Below are 21,690 nucleotides of genomic sequence, written 5' to 3'. Positions count from 1 at the left end.
ACAACACACATGCTCACACAACTACACCCACCCACCCTACCATCACGCCTTACGACATCTTCTGACACTTACATTTATAATAAATGGCCAATATAAACAACATTAACACAGAATTAGACGCACTAGAATGCTCAAACTCCTACGTTTGTGGACCGGAGGACTGCCAATCATTCTTTCCCCTTACGACCCAGAATATCAAGCTATTTCATATCAACATCCGTAGCATAAACAAAAACTTTGACCAACTCCGAGTACTGCTAACAATGACTAACGTAAGATTTGATATTATCGTCTTGACTGAATGCTGGCTCCGCGGAGTAGTGAGTTTGCCCCTCTTAGAGGGTTACGCTGCTCACGCCACTACCTCCACCCTTAATCAGAACGATGGCGTCGTTATTTATATTAACTTAAACCTAACATACAAAATACGCGAACCATCTTTTAAGGATGCCAGTTGCTTGATTTGTCAAATAGAAGGAAGCACGATCGTGGCAGTATATCGATCGCCTTCTCTCAAAGCTAGGGAAAATTTTAATAATTTTTTAGATAGCTTGCACAATGTTTACAATATATCCTCCAACCCAATTTTAGTCGGCGATATAAACATCGATATCAGCGCAAACAGTTCAGACCCACTACGTGATGAATACTTAACTTTTAACGCGACCTATGGACTTTTCCCAACCCATACCCACCCTACAAGAAACACAACCTGCCTAGACCATGTTCTCATGAAATCCAACTCTCTTGTCACGACTCTTGTTCTGGAATCTCATCTTACGGATCATATGCCAATTGTTTTATATCTAGATATAAATACCCATACTAGCAAACCAGAAATAAACAAAACAACTCTAGACTATAACCAAATAAAATTAGATCTGGAGAACACTAATTTTACAAATGTATTAATGTCAGATGATGCAAACTTAGCGACCAATACTCTTATAACTACGGTCTCGAACATCATTCAGAAAAACACAAAAATAACTACCCTAACTAAGAAATACAGAATTTTAAAGCCGTGGATATCGCCAGGCTTACTCCGATGTATAAAACACCGCGACAGATTACATAAAAAAGCCAAAAAAGATCCAGATAATATGACCACTAAACATATTTACACACGTTATAGGAATTACTGCAACCTTCTTCTGCGTAAATTGAAAATAGCCTATCACAAAAGTCTGATTGACAAAGCAGGCAAAAACCCAAAAGCTCTATGGACGGCAATAAAATCCATATCAAACACTCAAATAACCAAAGTTAGTCCTACAGAACTCCTACAAGTAAACAAAGACCCGAAAACCTCTATAAACCAAGTCTGCAACTTTTTCACAAATATAGGGCAACACTTGGCTGAAAAAATATCTCGATCGGTTCAAAACAACAATCCGGTCCTACCCAGCTCCAGCAACCTGACATCTTTCAAAAGCACCGTAAATTCAATCGCGATGACGGGAGTGAGCGAAACGGATGTGGAATCCATGATACTGGAATTTCGTACTGAGTGTGCCACAGGCTGGGATGGCATCTCATCGCTAATAATAAAACAATGTCGCCACATCCTCGTTCCCCTAATCACCCATATAGTTAACCTCGCAATAAACACGGGAGTTTTTCCAGAGATGTTTAAAAGAGCTATAATACACCCAATCTATAAGAGCGGGGACAGAGACTGTGTCAGTAACTATCGTCCTATAGCGGTCCTATCAGCCATCTCAAAAATTCTAGAGAAAGTACTAAACAAGGCACTAAAAAAATTCTTAGAAGAATTTAAAATCCTAGCAAAAAATCAATACGGTTTTCGTTCAACTTACTCGACAGAAGATGCCGTACTGGACTTGACAGCTGAAGTTGTAAAAAACTTGGACGCCAACAACAGATGTATATGTATTTTCCTAGATCTCTCTAAAGCATTTGACACGGTCTCTGTCCCCATCCTTCTGGCTAAAATGGAGAGACTGGGCATAAGAGGAAATGCTTTCAATATCATCAAAGACTATCTAACAAACAGAAAACATCAAGTTAAAATAGGAAGTATCGAAAGTGATGAGGCTATCATGTCCTACGGTGTTCCACAAGGCGGTATTTTAAGTCCGACTCTTTTCCAGCTCTATATAAATGATCTCTGCCAAATCTCCCTCCAGAACACAAGCATCTTTACATATGCCGATGACACGGCTATTTTTGTATGGGGACCGGATTGGAATACCGTTAAAGAAATAGCCGAGTTCTCTTTATCGAAAATTATGCATTGGCTTGTAGACAATTTATTGACCCTAAACATATCCAAAACTTATTATGTTGCATTCTCGATTAGGAAAGCTAACTCACCACCACAGGATTTCACCATCACCGCCCATACTTGCCCGACTCACGACGCGTGCTCATGCCAACAAATCAAGCGCACAGAACACGTCAAGTATCTAGGAGTATATATCGACAGTGGTTTGAGGTGGGACAAACAGATAGAAACAGTCACCTCCAGAGTGAGAAGACTGATTCACATTTTTAAATCTTTAAGAGACTGCATCTCATTAGAGCAGCTAAAACCGGTCTACGTAGCCCTATGTCAGTCCATCATCCAGTATTGCATACCAGCTTGGGGGGGCGCGGGCAAAACGCTTCTCCTAACCCTGGAAAGAGCACAAAGAGCTGTGCTCAAAACAATGATTAAGAAACCTTATAGGTACCCTACCGGAAAACTATATTCAGATTGCAAAATGCTAACAGTCAGACAGCTCTTTGTGCTCAAGTCCACCTTGAGAAGACATAGAAGCGTCCCATGCCCCGATCCAGGTAGACGTAGCAAGATGCCGGTATGCCCGAGCAAATTTTGTAGGACATCTTTTGCCAGAAAACAATTTGTTGCTCTAAGCATAAAAATCTACAATGAATTAAATAAGAAACTCAATATCGGAAAACTCAATCGCCACGACCTTAAAAACACCCTTACTGACTGGCTTCTAACCATGAACTACACTAAAACCGAAGAATTACTGACATACATCGCGTAACCAACATTCACATCTACCTTCATAACCAGGCTCAAACAAAACATACTATCACGCTAAGAATCCTACTCGTGCACATACTCACCCACACACACACACACACACCTCACACACTTAAACACACACTCACACAACTCACACTCACACAACTCACACTCACACATGGTCCTTTAGATAATAGCTAAATATTTTCAATTAAATCTTAATCTTTATTTTCTTGTAATAAGCGACAACGTTTCACGTACCGTATCAATACTGTAATTGTATTAACAAGCAAATACACGACTTAACACTGCCACCCAAGATACAAGCTCTCGCTTAGTTTGGGAGACAGTGATAACATCTAAAGCGCAAACTTGTGATGTACATATTAGAAATCATCCTGTGAAACTGTATAATCTGAGACAATAAAGATTTTATTATTATTTTTTTTTTTATTATTTTTAAAAAAGAAGCCTTCTTCGAACAATGGCCTATCTAAAACTGGTTTTTTTTTTTCAAATCGATTTAGTAGTTCGTGAAATAGCCTCTGTAGCCTTAAGGAAGCAAACAAACAAAATCTTCAGCTTTATAATTTAGTATAGATTTTGTGTCGATAATTCAGTTGTGCGATGATAATGCCATAGCTAGGTACATATAATAGGGACTATGTTTATTATAGATACCGAAATATATTTCTGAAAAACTAGCCAGATAAAAATTGTTATTTCGAAAACTTTCCTTCGCGTGTTTTTAGATGCTCCTTAGAATTTCGTTTTCTTTTTTTATTTTCTTCTCAAAGTAAGTCTTGTACTTATTATAAAAAGCATCATCCTCACTTTTTCCAATCTTTTCTCACGACTACCCCCCATCTAATTCCAGTGACATAGTAGTGAACGCGCTACGCAGCACGAACCTGCAGTTCAGCTTAGCGCAGTACCCGACGTGCCCGCGTCTGCGCCGGTACGTCGAGACGCCCGGGCCCCGGCTGCCGCTGCACTATGATTCTATGGTAAGAGACACCTTCGACCTTCTGTGTTAGTTGTTCTTTGCACAGTACTGTAGCGTGTAGAACGTATTGGAATCTTTCAGTTACAATTTTTTTTTTAAAGAACAATTTTTAAAAAGAAATAGAATCTCAAAGATTCAGATCAGAAAGTAATGACTTAAACCTGACATTTAAAGTTTCTAACTTGCTTGCAAAAACGAATGAGTTAGAAGATCTTTAAAAACAAATCTTTTACGAACTCAAGGATCAAGATTTCTTTAGAAATGTAAGAATTGATCCTTATGGAGAATTAGACCTGTGTCTAAAATGATCTTTTCAAAAAATCTCCTAATACCAATTTCAAAAAAGTATTTTGTAATTTTCCAGAGCCTCAAATATTCAGAAATCAGTTCAAATTCTCTTTACATTTATCTGTATTTAGAATCTCCCCAGCCCCTTTTGGACCACAAAAATAACAAATACTCTTTTTATTTCCAGCTACAACAAGACAGACAAATGTACACATCTACCCCCAACTCGACGGCCGGCAGCGTCACCCTGCTCGGAGACAAGAGGCTGCTCGTCAAGCTGGTCTGCGCCAAGGACTTGGGAGGTAAGGGATCTTTATTTGGCTAGGCTTTTTCTAACTGTCTTTGAGACGGGTCTTAGTAAAATCATCTGCCTAACCTTTTCTGAACTATGTTGGGGTCGGCTTCCAGTCTAACGGAAAAGAGCTGAAGACTAATGTTTTACATGGAGTGGCTGCCTATCTGATCTCCTCAACCTAGTTACCTGGGCAACCTGGTAGTCTTGGTAAGACTGGTTGTCAGACGTTCTGGCTTATGATTACCTGTAACGACCGTCAATGATGTTCAAATGTGTCACCAATCTTACGTGCCTTGGACACAGGAAGATCACACAGGAATTCGTCATGACAAGATATTCACCCATCCACGGACTCACCGTGCTAACCTTGTAGCCAATAGATAGCCACAAGGTCCTCTTTTCAGATCCTCATTATCATCCATCTTTTTATCATTTCCTTCTCCTTACACACGGAGAAGGATTGAGCGTTAATCCCGTTTGCTCAATGCGGGTTGGTGATTTCTGACTTTAGTCCAGGTTTTCTTCGAAATGTTTGATTTTCATGTTTGGTGTAAATGTTCCAGGTAAAACCGGTTGCATAGCTCCTTACTGCGTGGTGGAGATGGATGAGCCTCCGCAGAAGAATCAGACGGCTTTCAAGAAGGATACCAACAACCCACAGTGGGAGGAACACTTCTTATTGTGAGTATAACCACACATAGAATTTGAATGGAAACACTTTCAGAAGGAACTACTTATTATTAACTACGACTAAGATATTCTTTATTATATATAAGATATTCTTTATTATATATATATATTTTTTTGACATTTATTTTCAATGTTTACAATTTACATATAAAACATTATTATACTACACATTATGTAAACTTATTATACATTATTAATGTTATTTAATTTCTTATTGATGATTAGATACCTACTGCTGAACGTTTTCGGTCACCGCGACCGCCTCAACTCCATACAGAAATAAATAAATACTTGTACAGAGAGAAATCCAACGTGTTTAAAGGTTTAGAAATATACTTACATGGGGGTATTTTCATGTGCAATCAGGCAGGAATTGGGAATCTTCATTTTGCGGCTTGTCGTCATCTTTTGGACCATACCATATTTATTTAGTTTAGTTTAGACATCCATAGTCAAAAGTTCGCTTCGATACATAAAAAAAAAAAACAGAATATTGATACAATAGAGACCATAATTGAAAATACTGAAATGTTTGTGTGTCCACAGTGACCTGTCCCCGCAGACGGCAGAGCTTCTGTTCGAGGTGTATGATCGCACCGGTCCTCCGTCTCCCGGGGGAGGACCCTCGCAGAACAGGTAATATGACTCCTCCTTTATATATGCTGGCGTATTTTGAAGTTCCAACAATATTGTTAAGAAAAAGATTAGTTGGTACTATAAAATATAAAGAAATCTGATTCAATATAAGTTACACATCTCCTTTACTACAGTAACTGACCGATTCAGTTGGCTCACGACCTTTCTATCCTGCTTTTAGTACAATATAGCACTGGGTAGCACGCGCAAAGGCAATAATAACTTCATAAGTACTAAGAAATATCCCGACCCGACATAAAATAGGGAACAGGGCAGAAAGAAGAAGTATGAAATAGCGCAGGGAGCCCATTGGACCTTATATGAAAATTAATTAATGGTTAAACTGACATAAAACTGGTATATTTCCAGGTTCCTAGGCCTGGGTCTGGTGGGAATAGACGAGCTGCTGGCGGCACCGTCACAGCGCCAACAGATCGCGCTGCAGACGCGGCCCATGGAGGAACATGACGTCAGTGGCACACTCACTGTCGAGGTAACTCATTAAGTCACTCAATTACTGTAGGACACTTTAGAGATGACGGGAATTAGGTCTTGAAATCTTCAAAGGATAAGTCCTGAAAGCTTAAAGCATTAGGTATAGCTTAATTTCATCATGCAGTCAATTGAAAATCCTTGTGTCAAAATTAGTCTCAAGTCCAGCTGATGCTCTTTGACATGGAATTATTGTCAAAATGAACTCAATACAGCCACCATTTACATGTTGCCCAGTTAACTGGGTTGAGGAGGTCAGATAGGCAGTCGCTCCTTGTGGAACACTGGTACTCAGTTGCATCCGGTTAGACTGGAAGTTGGGGAAATGCTAGGCGGATATGACCTGTTATTTCAAGTTATGAGAAAATAATTATCTTATATTTTGTCCTCACATCCGCAGTTCCTCTTCATCGAGGGTGCCGACATCCCGGACCTGGGCTCCCGGCCCGTCAAGATCAAGGAGAGTCTGCGGACACTGTCGCCACATGGACACCTCACCACTACCACTAAGACTATCTTCAAGCAAAATGGTGAGTGACTCTTTAACCGACTTCCTATCAAGAAGGAGGTTATTATTTCGGATGTTTGTTTTTTTTTTGTTTGTTCCTGTATACCTCCATCGTTTACCAACCGATTTGAATTGTTTTTTTTTGTGTGAGGGTATACTTCTTAAAAGGTCCCAGTGTCATCAGTTCCACGATCTGATGACGGGAACCCCGAGAAATCGAAGGGATAAAATGTTAGAAAAAATAATAATAAATCGAAGACCACTTTCGAAAGTTGTAATCATGCATAGTTACATGCGTAATGCGTAGAGTAGACTTAACATTCAGGTGTAATATGTCTGATAACATTATAATACATTGGAGAAGAAACACTGAAAAGTTAAAAATAAAACTTTAACTTTTCTTTTTGACGTGCCTACATTAGATTCACTTGTAACTACACGTATGTAAGAAAATCTTGGAATCTTAATGTGACCCACTTCTCAGTCTTCGATTAGGATGTGATTTTGCACACGCTCTGAGTTCTTATGACAATACGTCATCACAAATCCAATATGGCGGCATCCCCAAGATGGCGAACTGGCTGTTCGGAATCAAAATGTGTTTTTTAGCTTTTTAAACTATTTTTTTCTTCTTCTAAGGCCATGACAACTCCCAGTTGACGGAGTCAGCTCTCCGAGAGCTGGAACTGAGCCCCACCAGCGCCGCCAACAAATCCACGCTCATCATACACTCTGTGCAGAGGGTGAGTCACTACACGACACTATACATGTATCTCACGACAACTCACAGCTGACAGAATCGTATACATACACTAGCGTATGTAAAGTAAAAGTTACATACTAGTGTACGTCATTGGCTATGTGCGCGACGGTGATGACGCGTAGTGTTTACAACATTTGCGGAATCTGTCAAATAATAACAATGTAAACATCATAATTTTCTTTGCAAATATAAATAAAACCAAAGATTAAAATAGTATTGTTGACATTATTTAAGTGCAATTTATTCAATAGTTTTCCTGTAAAATGAAAATAATAATAAAAACCGGGTTTGAAACATCCGCATTTGTTTCCAATTTCTGCCGTGTTGTGCGCTGCGGTCGTTATCTGTCCGCCACTACTCGCTTTGCACATAGCCAATACTGTTATACTGGTCAAGTGTGCATATGTAGTAGTGACATCTGTCAACGTGTTTTAAAGTGAAAGATGTACCTTCTTACCTATACCTACCTAAGATATCAACTGACCAGAGCCCAAAGTAATAATATAATATTACTTCATCCATATTCCTGCATGATGTTTCAAGGAACGCTGTTATAACACATTACAAATAACTCAAGACGTATTCCTTAAATCTACTAAATTGGTATCAATCGATTACATGGCAACACCTTTACCCTAAACGTCAAAATTTGACCTGTCAAAAACAGCGTTTCTTTAAACAGTGTGCACAGAAATGTGACAATCGTAAACCCCTGTGCATACTTTGTGTAAATAGTGTGTTCCCCGTTAATGAGTTTCAGTAATTAACAGTTTGTTGGTTTTCTTTTCATTTGCGTGGTTTGCTGTGTGAATTGTCAGGAACCGAAGAAATCCATTAAGGTGAGTTTTATAAGTTTCTCGAACAAGTAAAGTAGTTGCTGCTATGAAAATGTGACTGAAACGTGTAGAAAATGAAATAAGAGAAGTGGTTTTAGCTTTGAATTTATGGAATAAGGTAGTACAGAATAGATTTCATAAACTTAAAGGACATCATAAACCTCATATCTTCTTAAAATAAAACCAATGATATCAAAGAAGTGATTTTAGCTTCGATTGCATGGAATATAAGATATTACAGAATAGTTTTTAGTAAAGTTGAACGATATACCAAACCTCCTATTTTGAGAAAATATTTGCCAGATTTTTATGTAACCATGCTAGGCTATATAAAAAAATATTGACCTGTTCTAGCATAAACAATCGGACTTTTGTACAAAAAATAATTAAACAGCAGTTTCTAGAGCTTTTAGAAATTAACTTAAAATGTTGTCCGCTAAGTTTCGCTAACTCTGCGTTAGTAATTAACGCTTAGAGTAGCTTTTAGCCTGTCAACGTACAACTTAAAACTTTGTTGTAATAGAATAGGTTTCCTTAGCATGTTCATATTTAATTTTGGGGTTATTTTGTGACATTTGAAATTGACATGTGCCATGTCTAATTTTTTTAAAAGATTAAAAATTTTATCGTTTTTTTTTGTGTTCAAAAAGCCGTCAATGTCAAAAAATAACCACAAAACCCCCGTGTGCTGTGTTGCCAAACTAACCCCAAAATAATCTACCAAAAAAGGTGGAAATAACCGATTCGGGGAAATTCATCGAAGTGGAGAGAGCGGAAGCGGATACCGAAGTACCTCAAGAGAGTGGTAAAATAGATGAGAGTGAGACAGAGTCGGAGTTGCCAGTTTCCCCCAGTCCTAACGCGTCGCCTGGCAAGACTGTCAGGATCAAGGAGAATGGTGCTAAAGCAAATGGTGATACCGAGGTAAGGTTTTTGATTGTGCATTTTTCATTTACCCCCCCCCCCCCCCCCCTTTACTAAAAGTATTAACTGTTTTGATTGTTTTTTTTCTGCACAGTTTTAAGTAGCTTAGTTTTTTTGTTATGTTGTTGAAAAGTTAGGGATGGTTATTTTTCGCATATTTTTTTTAATTTGCACTTAATTGAATTTATTTAACTTCACTTGTAATTCGAAATTGAAAACAACTTATATTACAACTTAGCTACATACCATGATTTTTTCGTCAGGGCGTGATCAAAAACTGATCTCAATTTAAGCTTATTCAATGGTAAAAATGGATCTTATAAGCTAGAGAAGAAGAATCTTATAAGAGCCTTCAGGCCGGCAATACACCGCCCGAATCAGTTGCAACTGCACGAGCGATTCGTGTATGTGCGTCCATAGAACTCTGCAGTTCATTGTGCAGTCGACAGCTTGAAGCTGTCGCCCCTGACTGCTGCAAGCGGTCCATGTATTGCCGGTCTTAAACTCGAATGAACTTTGAAACTAATTCAAATACGTGTCTCTTCAGCAGGGTGACTACGTGCAGCATCAGAACGAGAGCTCGCCGCCCGAGCCTGCGCCCCGCAAACGGAGGCGGGACTTCTTCGGTACTATTAAGAGAAGGTATTTGTTTTTATAGAAAGAAAACACATTTATTAATCCATGTCGACACAACTTGGTAACTAGACGACGACTTAACACGGAGCGTCCGCTTACCTATCTGAACCCAGTTACCAGAGAGTCTATCAGACTTTCTGGCTTCTAACCACCCGTAACAACTGCCAAAGGTGTTCAAACGTTTGCAACAGCCCCTCAATAATAAAGCAAAAGCATAATTTTCAAAAGGAATCGTGAAAAAAATCTTATATAGGTCTAATCTAAAACACACCAGAGAGACCGTAACAGTCTCATTTCGGGCCGTAGTAATTATAATACGGCCCGAAATGATTGATTTATGATGACTTTAATTATTCATTAGAATAATTAAAGTTTTGCCTGAATCTAACAAATCACTCTTAATCTAGCCTGTATATAAATAATTCACATCTGTTTCCAGACTGGGCCGGTCCCGCACTCGCGGTGCCTCTCTGGACCTGACAGACTCGGAGGTGGAGAACCAGAGCCGCATCCGCAGCATCAGCGCAGAGAGGAACGCCCATGGTAAGTGGCAATAACTACACACTCGCAAACTTAACTATTGTACGAGGAAACTGGCTGGAACTTTAGTGAATGAAACAAGATTTTTTGGTGTAGAAGGTTCCTTATTCCTACATGAGAAAAAAACATATAGTCCAAAGAGGCTGGAAAATAGTTTCATTCTATATTACATAGTTTCCTATTTTTCACTCACGAGCAAAATCCAATGAGCCACAATTTACACGGACTAGCTTTTTATTGCCCTTCTGAGGGTGCGTCTTTCGTACGCGAATGAAAGCGATCGCGAAGAGATTCGAAGCAAATTCAGATATGTAGCAGTACCTTTCTGTAGCGTGCCACACATCACGTAGGCCATAAAAAAAAATAGACTTGAAATGGCCAAGAAATCGACTTTTGAAATAACTATTTTTTCTGTCAAATTGCACTGCTTTGCGGCTGCAGATCGCTCACATGAGACGCCTAATTATCAACAAACCTCTGATTTAATAAATATTTGTTCCAACAGAGAAAGCGCTATCGATCCCCAACAGGAACGTGTACTCCGCCGGCGCGTCGCCCGCGCAGTCCGGGGACGAGTCACGCACCTCCAGGAGGTACGAGCATCGTTACTTTATTTTAACATTTATCGTCTTAGTATAAAACATGTTCCTAAGAAATTACCGGGTTTTAGTACTAGGTATAGACCATCATCATCTCGAACTAAGTTGAAAATCTAAACCCAGTACTTATTTGAATTTTCGTCGGCCGACTATTTGTTGGGTTCATAAACCAATATGGAGATGGTTGGTACGCATATTACAACAATCAGGTATTTGCGACCGGTATCAAAACGACTTAAAACTAAACTTTGGATTTACGAATTTGTTAAAAAAATATAAACATTCGGCCAACTGTCGGTCGACTGTTTAATTTGCAGTGTGTCCGCTCAGGCTAGTCGAATAGACAAAAGAAGCTGAATGATCTGCTATGAGGGATTACCAAAAGTTTTATTGTACTATACCGTTTAGTAAATCGCTATCTCTTCATTAATCATAGGAATTAAAAAGCTATGTGTCATTCTTCACCCCGTATTGTTAATTATCAGGTTTAAAGTGTTCATTCATCATTATTATACTACAATACATCATTTTTTCCTTGGTGGTTGGAAGCTTAAAATCTATATGGAAAGGGAGATTTTTCATAATATTCTCAAATTGACTTTACACATTTTATGTATCAAAAGTTACATTATCAATTATTTCTTTGAGTTCTGAGGGTCTATGTGTAAGGCAAAATGAAATATGCTGTATTTTCCTTCATCGAAAACGAATACTTAAGTGCATTGATATACAAAACTCTTATATGGTAGAAAATACCAACAACATATTTTACTATTTTCAACAAAATCTTTGCATTTTGTAGATACTGAGTTTTAGATATAGCTTAAAAATAACTGATTGGCAATGCCCGAACTAATGAAATTGTTTGGGCAAATCCTAATTTGAATTGTAGTTGCTTGGCAAGACTACATTATTTCTAATTCTTAACAAAAAATATAAAGTTATATATTATTAGATACTAACTTCACCGCTTCAACTAAAATAATGATGTCTTGCCACAAAATAGTATAATCAAACAGTTTAGAGTATGGCAACATTGAAACTAATAAAAGATTTTTCTCTTTTTTCCATCTGTCAACACTCACATGCGCTGGGGGTAATGGCACTCTGCAATCTGGTAACACTGGTTTTTCATACTAAACTATTTTTACATTATCAACATTTTTCCATTTTATGCGTGAATGAAAATGCTTGATTTTATATTTATTACATTTTGATATTTTTATGCACATTTTTTTTTGGATTGTTTTGCTTTATATTTTAAACTATCATACATTTTTGCATGACACCCATTCCTTACCTCACCTTCGGAAAAAAAATATTAAACCCCAAAGGTCATCTCTTAGCGAAGTGTCCGGATTCAGCACAGCATCAGCTAGGACGTTCATCCACGAGGCTTCGACCCTGGTGCTGGAGACCATAGAAGCTGGTATCAAGAAGCACTACTTGGTGCCGCTGACCATCGCCCAGAGATCAAGATGGCGGCGGAAGGGCATTAAGCTTCATATCTATAATGAGCATACTTTTATTGCTAAACATCTTAGTGGGTGAGTGAAATATGTATTAGGATATTTCAGGAGTATGTCCATAGTTCTGTCCCATTCTAGGCGAATTATGCCATACATAATAAAGCTCAATAAAAAGAAGTGATACTCAATCATTTCAACGTTTGTTTCCCCAGGAATCATTGTGCCAAATGTCATCAGAATTGGACGCCCCAAACTTTTACAAAAGGGTCAACTTTAAAGGCTCCTTCCACCTCTTCTGCAACTTTACGTATTTTTTGTTGATTTATTTCTAAGAAAACCGTATATTTATATACCTCAGTATACCAAAATGAACGGCTACTAAGAGTAGAGGCCTGCGTAAAATGTATTTAAACGGTTTTCTCCTACACTTTAGATTTTAAACATAACTGTATTTCTCAATCAACATTGAACCTTAAACTTGAAGAGATAAATTCATCAAAATATATTAAAGGAATTAGAATTATCATAGTAGCTAAATTTTAGAAAAATACTAACCAAACGACCATTTTCTGAAACACCTCTATTTTCATATTCCAGTGGCACAGTTTGCGAAGTGTGTACTAAGACTATAGCGCGGCGGCTCGGCAAGCAAGGCTACGAGTGTCGCGACTGTACGCTCAAGTGCCACAAGCATTGCCACGTCAAAGTGGCAACCAATTGCCCCCGGTCCACCGTGCACAATATGGAGCTGTGAGTTTGAATTTTATGCTGTTTTATATAATTTTTCGCTAAAAGACACGTCATAGAATGACAGTAGTTACACAAACGTCTAAACCAAGTGAAAAAATGTAGGTAACTTACTTCGATAAATCTAGAAAGCAGCTATCTTCGTTGCACATTTTTTTAAAGTATCTAGATGATAGTTTACGTATAAAAATAATAGTATTGTTATTTATGAACTAGATGTCAATTCCTGTTTCAATTTAATTAGGTCTTTGTCCATAATGTTTCAACATTATTAAGGTTATATTCTACCATTCTTTCATCCAAATTCTACCATTTAAGACAATATTACTGACTAGCCACACTAACGCTAAAATACGCGCCATATTCAACACATCATTGTAATAATTTGCTACATTATTGCGGTAAGTAACAACATGTAGATAGACATTACCTTTAAACTTAATACAATATGATACTTTATCCTACACATTGGTATATTTGTTAACAAACTTGCTCCTTCATTTTCTAAAGTAGGTTATAATTCTATGTCAATCCATTTTTATTTACGCAACTTTTTTCGAGGTATTTTTTACACCCAATTCTAAATAACCACCCCATTCTAAAATATTTATTGTAGTTCTACCTATTTTAAAACAAGTAGTAGTAAATATAATTAACCTGGGAATGCTACTTAAAATTATTTTAAAATACATGTGCAGTACATTTTGGCAGTTTCCCAGGTTGACTAATATTTTATGGGTTTTCTTATACATTTACGATATATTTAAATACACTTTGATGTTTTATAGTCCTCCTATTCTGTTCGAGGACCAACTGTAAAGTTTCAAGGTGTGTAAAGAACGAATAAAGAGGACTTGTTTCAATTACCTACGCTTGAATTTTCAGCACGCCATCTTTTAGAAACATATATGGGAAATAAAAAAAAATTACATTGCTAGGATAGAAAATTCAATTACTTATTGACATGTGAATTGTAAAAGATGCTAGTTAACACTATTATTATTTTTTATTACATTAAATTATCCATTGGCTAATTGATCCGATATTCTATTTAATATTGAATTAAATCAAGCGGCTAGTTTTCCTGATGTTTAATAAAATAACAGTGTTCAGTTTTACCCATATTTCCACATCTGTTTTACATAAAAAAAAAAACTTAAAATGTTAGTAAAATATACATAACTATTCTGTTATTTTATTCAAACAAAAAAAAACGTGTTAACCCAATATAAATACACTACACTGTATTTTACACAAATAGGATTCAAATGTTACAAGTCCTTTCAAAATAACGACCACTACTTTCCCTTACAATCTTTCATAACATCAGTAGTTACACTAGTTTTTGTAATTTATAACATTTAAAACTATGCAAAACATTGCTAATGCCGCCTATCCAATAAATTTATTTATTAGAGGAGCTTGTGGCATTCAAAACATCGTTATATTTTATGCTTTTATCAGAGAAATAAAATGGTACCCAGCCGCATTCGGTTAGACTGGAAGCCGACACCAATATATTTGGGAAAAGGCTCGGGAGATGATGATGATGATCAGATATATAAAATGGATAAAATAATTATATTATAACCCAATTCTGATAAAAGTTAAAATATGAATTTTACGGTACCTACACGCAATACCTACTTAGATAATTGACATTTAAAACTGACCGAAAATTTAAACCGCATTTAAACCCATTAAAAGTTGAAATATTGAATAAAAAAGGGCTATTTTAAAAATAACTGTGTTTTTACTTATTTTTGGTCAGTTTTTGTATTATGGTTTCATCTATGCTGTATTGCTTATATGTATTTTTATTTTTAACGCTGCCAAAGGTCCCATTCCCATAGCTTTGGAAATGGAAGGTATTTCCCTATGTTTTATCATTTTACCAATATTTATAATAGCTCTCACTCGCTCAGTTTTTCGTGGTTTTGACATAAAAATGCAAAGTTTAAATTTTTGGCAAAATAAATAAAAAAGAAAATTTAAAAAATTTATGTCAAAGTCCCGAAAAATTGTTTTTATTATTTTTGAGGCTGGCTATAATACAAAGCGCGCCATTTTTTATATTCACAAATCTCATTGGTCAAAAAGTTGCACCTACTTTAAAAAAAATATGGATTCATTCTTAGGTATTTAAATAAAAAATATGCACTAGATAATATATTAACATACATGTGCAATATTTTCATAGATTTTCATGAAAATCACTTTAGCTCGCTTTGCTTATAAAATATATTTATCACTTTCATAATAAATATTGTATCATCTCAAATATTAGTTATCATTCGAAGTAAATTTAAACTAGGATTCACAATCACAAATTAAATATATTTAATTAATCCTGAATATATTAATGATTTATTTTTGATCTACTTTATTTTTTTTTTTATAATAATTAAATAGAAATAAAAAAAAAACAAAAAAAATATGTTGAAGTGTAGATCATAAATGAACATTAAAAAATATTTATGTATAATTTTATATTATTTATACAAAAAACTAACACATAAATATAATATTTTTCTAGATCCATGCTCCCTGTGTTAAGTGAATAGTCAAGCTAAGCGAGAAGACTGCAAGAAAAAATTATAAAAAAATACAAAAAAAAATTTAAACAAGCAATTTTCACTCAGGTTCTTTAAAACTATTGAAGTTTGTAGTCGTCAATATTTAATTATTTTTGCGTTTTAGTGTGTTTTGCATGGCGTTATCGTATTTTCAGTTTTGCATATATTTTGTTTTTTGAATTTACAAAGTACGTTTTTTTATCTCACGTTTTAAGCGGCTTGTGTGTGTGCATGACGTTTAGTTTCCTCTACACTCAGAATAATATTTTTAATATTGATTTTACCTTTTTCGCTGAAGGAAAATATCGTAAATAATAGTTTTTTTTTGTCAAGTATACAAATAAAAGACAAAAGGATTACTTTATTCTGTGTATACTTTATGTCAATGTATATATTTTTTGACTATATTTATTTATGATGTCGTTTGCATGGCATTTTATGTAAATAATTTCGATGTGGCACATAGATTTTTAGCCAGAATTATATATTTTTTTACAGAAGAGGTGTTACATTGGCTGAAGTGCGCAGATAAGGATTTTATATACAAAAAGGTATACTTCGTTATATACATGATACATAATTCATTAAAAACTGCCACATCTTCAGCTAATTTATCACCTTCAACTGTAAATAATCACATAATTGTTGATATATTTTTTTAATTCTTTTTTTTTTCTTTTACAGGACTTACATCGCATCTCCGTACACAGACAAAAATATAAGGATGTTGTGATAGTTCATAAAGAAGCTTGCGATATGCACAAAGCATCGTTTTTAAAAATCTACTTAAATTATTAAAAAAAAACTAAGTACAACACTATGTACCCAGCTGACATATACAATATATAGGCTTTTTTACATATGTTTATATGAAAAAATGAAGTTTAAAAATTAGATTTTAAGTAAATCGTAGGATTTCTAAGCGTCGCTGACTATTTAAAATCTTTAAAAATGTTACCCGCTTGTCTATGTAGGAAAATGTTTTATTCAGATGTAATGGAATTAAGACACAATATACTGCTCTGTTGAATATAAACGTGGATTAAGATTTAATGATAGCTTATACAAAAAGTTGGCCGACTGTTTGGCAAGTGTTGCGCCGCTTCCGTCTGAGTAAATCAGGTTCCCTTGGCGTAAATTGTTAGACTTAGTTTAGGTATCGCTAGAGCCCACCATCAAAGCCAATTTCGAAGCAAAATATTAGATTTCATTACCACATAATAATAATTATAAATGTCAGCCAAAAATTAAGAATTTCACACAAAATTTTCTACCTCATTTCTTCAAAGTTACGACAATATTAAAAAAAGAATTATAGTTACCATTACATATTATCTTTTTGTTTATTTTGTTGTTGAAAACACTGAATGTTTTTTTTATTAAAAATGAAATTGTATAACTCGAAATATTTATTTTTTAGTTTTAATAAATGTGCTTTTTCGCACAAAATGTGATCTGTAATCGTCGAATGTGCAATAAGTCTAATATTTAATAATAAACACGCGCTTTGAGCTTTCAAATTTATACCTTACTATCTTAGAAAATAAATAATTGGCCATAAATTGACAGTGACCACCTAGTAGTTTTTGAAATTATAACTGGAGAACATACCCTATATTGAACATATTCAATAATGTAACTGCTCAGTTTAGTCGATTATAACATCCATTTTATTCGACTAATCATAATCGAATCAGAATCGATTATTCCCTAACTTTAAGCCAAGACATGCCTACATTTTCAAATTAAAGCTACACTCAGTAGTTCAAGCGCAATAAAGCGACGTGGACCATTCAGGAATACGAAAATCTCAATCTCCAGTAATAATTTAGATTAAATCGTATGTAAGAACGCGTATTGTTGATTTTTTGTTCATTAGAGTGACTGAATTGTAAAGGTATTGCTACAAATATTTTGTGCCTTAGTTTCCCTCCTTAAAACATAAATTAGGTATAGGATCAGAAGTATGGTACTAATTACTTACTGCACATATTACAATGCTAGAGATGTTTAGTCGATTTTATTGCCAGAGTGTGCCTAAATACATGATTTAATAATCGACTAATTTTTTTACCGTTTTACAAGTTGTAAGTTATATCGAAATATACATTTTTAATATTATAATCCTAGTCGATTAGTGTTCTCCGGAGCCAAGTACATAATATTTGTAGCACATTTTTTTAAGTTAAAATTAATGTTCATATTAATTAATACATGACAAACCATAAGTGTATCTTTGTATACTAAGATTGTTAACGCATAATGTTTTATGTGGATCCATATAAAATATACTATTATTATTATTTATAAATGTTGCGCTATGTGTTCTATGTAATTTTATTTTTCCTCTTTTTTTAATAAAATGCCTTTTTTCAATGGATGGTTTTATTTCACGTTATCTATTCCAAAGTATTAGCATTCAAATAGCTTATTTCACGGACAGTTAGTCACAGTTATACAGTTATGTAATGAAGTGCAATGAGCAAAGAAGATTGACATGATAAAACGTTTCGTTATACTACATGAAAATTATATATCGTTGATAAGATATAACGTTCCGTTTCTTGCATTCACGTACCTAGGTCAGCCCCATCTAGTCATTAGCTAGGAAAATTATTAAAAATAAAATCCCTAAATACCCAAACTTAGCAAATAGCAGGAGAGCATAACACGAGACTCCCTGCGCGTGAGCAAGAGTAAGGGGTATTGCCGTCTTCGCCCACAGGGCCGCGATTCTCCTAATTTTACTTAAGCGTCATACGATTCACGTTCGACTCGATTCGACTGAGATCCGATCCCGACTCGACCGTATGTGGCATTCCGCTATTTTTTCTTTGAAATAAACGTTTTTATCCTTTTCTGTCATTCAATAATGAATCATTTTGTCTGCAAATGATTTACGATTGCAAAATGATTGTACAGCAAACTACCGTATGGACCAAAATCACCAAAATAGCAGACCAATCGCACACCAATCAAATGTCAATCGAATGCGATTGGTCTTTTATTAGTAGCAGAATGCCCGATAGGGTTAAAACTGCTATTGCGATTCGATTTCTACTCGATTTTGACATTATTAACTTAGGAGAATCGGGCCCCGGCGCTCTCACTCGAGCTGCTGAATCAACTGCTCGAGCAGTTATGACTCCTGACTGCCAGAGCGGTCCGTGTATGTCGATAACTGGCTAACTGCTCCACCAGTTCGTGAATAGCGGGCCTTATAGTTTCGTCATGTCCGTCCGTCCTCGCTTAATCTCAGTGACCGTTAGCACTAGAGGGCTGAAATTTAGTACTGATATTATTTCAATCAAAGAATAAAAAGTGAAAATAATGGTGCTGCGATCTACTTAGTGGTCTTGTATTAGGTATGCATTGGCAACACTATAAATATTCTTTCCTTTTTTTCCTACGTGCTTTTAAGCGATTTTCGTGGATGCAGTGTAGCCGAACAATCACGTAGCATCCCCCAGCAGTAGTCAGCCATTATATTTTGCTGATTCCATCGGCCTTGGTACCTCTCCTCCATGGGTTTTCATTCTTGTCTGTGCGTAAAAGCTACTTTAAGGCGACGAATTGGTAAACAATAATTCCATAACCGGCACGAGCACCTAAGGGGCCAAGAGGGGAGACGGAGCGTCTGAGCGGGGCGAGGATTACAATACGCGCGCTAGCTTATAACTAACCATTACTACCATTTTGTCGTTAGCGACAAAATGGTTTCGTAATTTTATTATTTAGAAATTATAATTTGATAAAAATTCCTTCTACAATTTTAAAGAGTATGTATATACTCAACTAGGAAAAAAGTTAAGAGGCTTAAATCGGTCCCGTTTGCCCATAATATGTGAATCTCTTTTTAAAAAGAGGTATGTTTGATATATTTTTCTCTGTTAAAAAAGTTACCTTATCATGTTTTGAAAACTAACAAAATAAGGTTTGTATCATGAACTTTCAGGTAATCAAGTTGTATTTTGATCCGTTTTGTATTTACTGAGAAAAATTGTGATCATTGGCGCCAAAATTTCCAATGCGTCCTCCTAATAAGGCCTAAACACTGACGTTCACATTGACAATATCATCCTCATCCTCCGAGCCTTTTCCCAATCATGTTGGGGTCGGCTTCCAGTCTAACCGGATTCAGCTGAGTACCAGTGCTTTACAAGAAGCGACTGCCTATCTGACCTCCTCAACCCAGTTACCCGGGCAACCCGATACCCCTGGGTTAGACTGGTGTCAGACTTACTGGCTTCTGACTACCCGTAACGACTGCCAAGGATGTTCAATGACAGCCGGGACCTACAGTTTAACGTGCCATCCGAAACACAGTCAATGGAGTCTAAGATATACTTAGAAAGTACATACTATACATTGACAATATCTATACTAATATTATAAAGCTGAAGAGTTTGTTTGTTTGTTTGAATGCGCTAATCTCCGCAACTACTGGTCCGATTTGAACAATTCTTTCGGTGTTAGATAGCCCATTTATCGAGAAAGGCTATAGGCTACTTTTTATCCGGGTTCGTGCAGAGGTTTCCACGGGATGCGGGTGAAACCGCTGGCAGAAACTAGTTATAAATAAGGCCTTTCAGATGTATGGCTTCGTCATGAGATCCTCGGGTGACTTTGTGCGATCCACTACATTTTTGTTATTGTATAAAACTTTGATACGATCTCAACTGGAATACGCTATCCAAGTATGGAATCCATTCTACAATAAATATTCAGATCGCCTTGAAATGGTGCAGAAAAAGTTTTGCGTGCAATGAGTTATAAATGCGAGCATTCAAAAGCTCCCCATGAGCAGTTATTGAAAAGATGCAATATTCTGAGTCTAGAATCTAGACGATTACTTCTTGATGTCATGATGTTGCACGGCCTGTGCAACAATAAGTTTGATTGTATGGATATTACTAATAAATTATGTTTTATAACACCTAGAACTGTTCTCCGCCGACAGACATGCGTAAAACTAATGCCGGGACACGAGTTCCTCTCCGTCGGTTAGTGGAAACCTATAACACACATTTTATGGACATACACATCTTTTCACTTTCCCATCAAAAATTTAAAGTAATGACCATTGAACTCCTAGACAACTTATCTTACAGTAAACAGTAGCGATTTTTCTTCTTCTTTCCGTAAACTTAAGTAAAAGTACTGTATATTCACACACTTCTGTTCTCTTTCTTTTTATACAATTTTACCATTTTTTTTTAAGATAATTGTATTGTACTATTATAACATGTAACTGTTTTTTGTCCCTGATAAAAAAAGAAAAAAAAAGTGATTTATGAATGACTGTTTCGGTGTCCCTATAATGGCGTCCACGGCCGATTTCGGCCACGGCGGCTGTTCCCACTTAAGGAGATCAGCCAGCTGCGCAGGACATATTTTAGTGCACGTTGCGCAGACACAGGTGCACTCCCTATTCCTTCACTCTCATAACCGGATGGGAAGGCAATCCGACACGACCGGAAAGAGATCAAGCGCAGGACCGACATTTACGTGCTCTCCGATGCACGGGTGAATCAATCACCAATTTCCAGACTATGGTATGCTTTGTGAAAGCGTAAGAAAACCCACAAAGCGATTTCGGCCCGACCCGGGAATCGAACCCAAGACCTCGAGAACAGCAGCCGCGCTTGCGACCACTAGACCAACGAGGCAGGCAAAGGTGTCCC

The 21,690-nt window shown here is 36.3% G+C and overlaps 1 protein-coding gene across 20 annotated transcripts in view; it reads left to right on the top strand.

Moving 5' to 3' along the window:
* Positions 1 to 18,382, top strand: part of LOC124642962 (phospholipid transfer protein C2CD2L) — an 87,565-nt gene extending 69,183 nt beyond the window's left edge. For 2 of the 20 annotated variants that reach the window (XM_047181776.1, XM_047181775.1), the window contains exons 6-20: positions 3,879 to 4,008; positions 4,483 to 4,597; positions 5,154 to 5,271; positions 5,827 to 5,916; positions 6,286 to 6,409; positions 6,809 to 6,938; positions 7,556 to 7,659; positions 8,498 to 8,518; positions 9,245 to 9,439; positions 9,987 to 10,081; positions 10,515 to 10,618; positions 11,121 to 11,208; positions 12,549 to 12,761; positions 13,281 to 13,433; positions 16,691 to 18,382. In XM_047181776.1, the coding sequence (XP_047037732.1) occupies positions 3,879 to 4,008; positions 4,483 to 4,597; positions 5,154 to 5,271; positions 5,827 to 5,916; positions 6,286 to 6,409; positions 6,809 to 6,938; positions 7,556 to 7,659; positions 8,498 to 8,518; positions 9,245 to 9,439; positions 9,987 to 10,081; positions 10,515 to 10,618; positions 11,121 to 11,208; positions 12,549 to 12,761; positions 13,281 to 13,433; positions 16,691 to 16,739 (1,729 nt within the window). In that variant the 3' untranslated portion in view covers positions 16,740 to 18,382. Of the gene's footprint in view, positions 1 to 3,878; positions 4,009 to 4,482; positions 4,598 to 5,153; positions 5,272 to 5,826; positions 5,917 to 6,285; positions 6,410 to 6,808; positions 6,939 to 7,555; positions 7,660 to 8,497; positions 8,519 to 9,244; positions 9,440 to 9,986; positions 10,082 to 10,514; positions 10,619 to 11,120; positions 11,209 to 12,548; positions 12,762 to 13,280; positions 13,434 to 15,966; positions 16,092 to 16,504; positions 16,558 to 16,690 lie in introns of all 20 variants that reach the window. The other 18 variants (XR_006985845.1, XR_006985846.1, XR_006985841.1 and 15 more) reach the window with 18 other exon arrangements.
* The last annotated feature ends 3,308 nt before the right edge of the window (positions 18,383 to 21,690 follow it).

The sequence above is a fragment of the Helicoverpa zea genome, chromosome 26 (genome assembly GCF_022581195.2).
Source record: "Helicoverpa zea isolate HzStark_Cry1AcR chromosome 26, ilHelZeax1.1, whole genome shotgun sequence".
NCBI classification, from domain to species: Eukaryota; Metazoa; Arthropoda; class Insecta; order Lepidoptera; family Noctuidae; genus Helicoverpa; species Helicoverpa zea.
The sequence above is the reverse complement of the archived record's forward strand: the minus strand, read 5'-3'. Positions and strand labels throughout refer to the sequence as shown.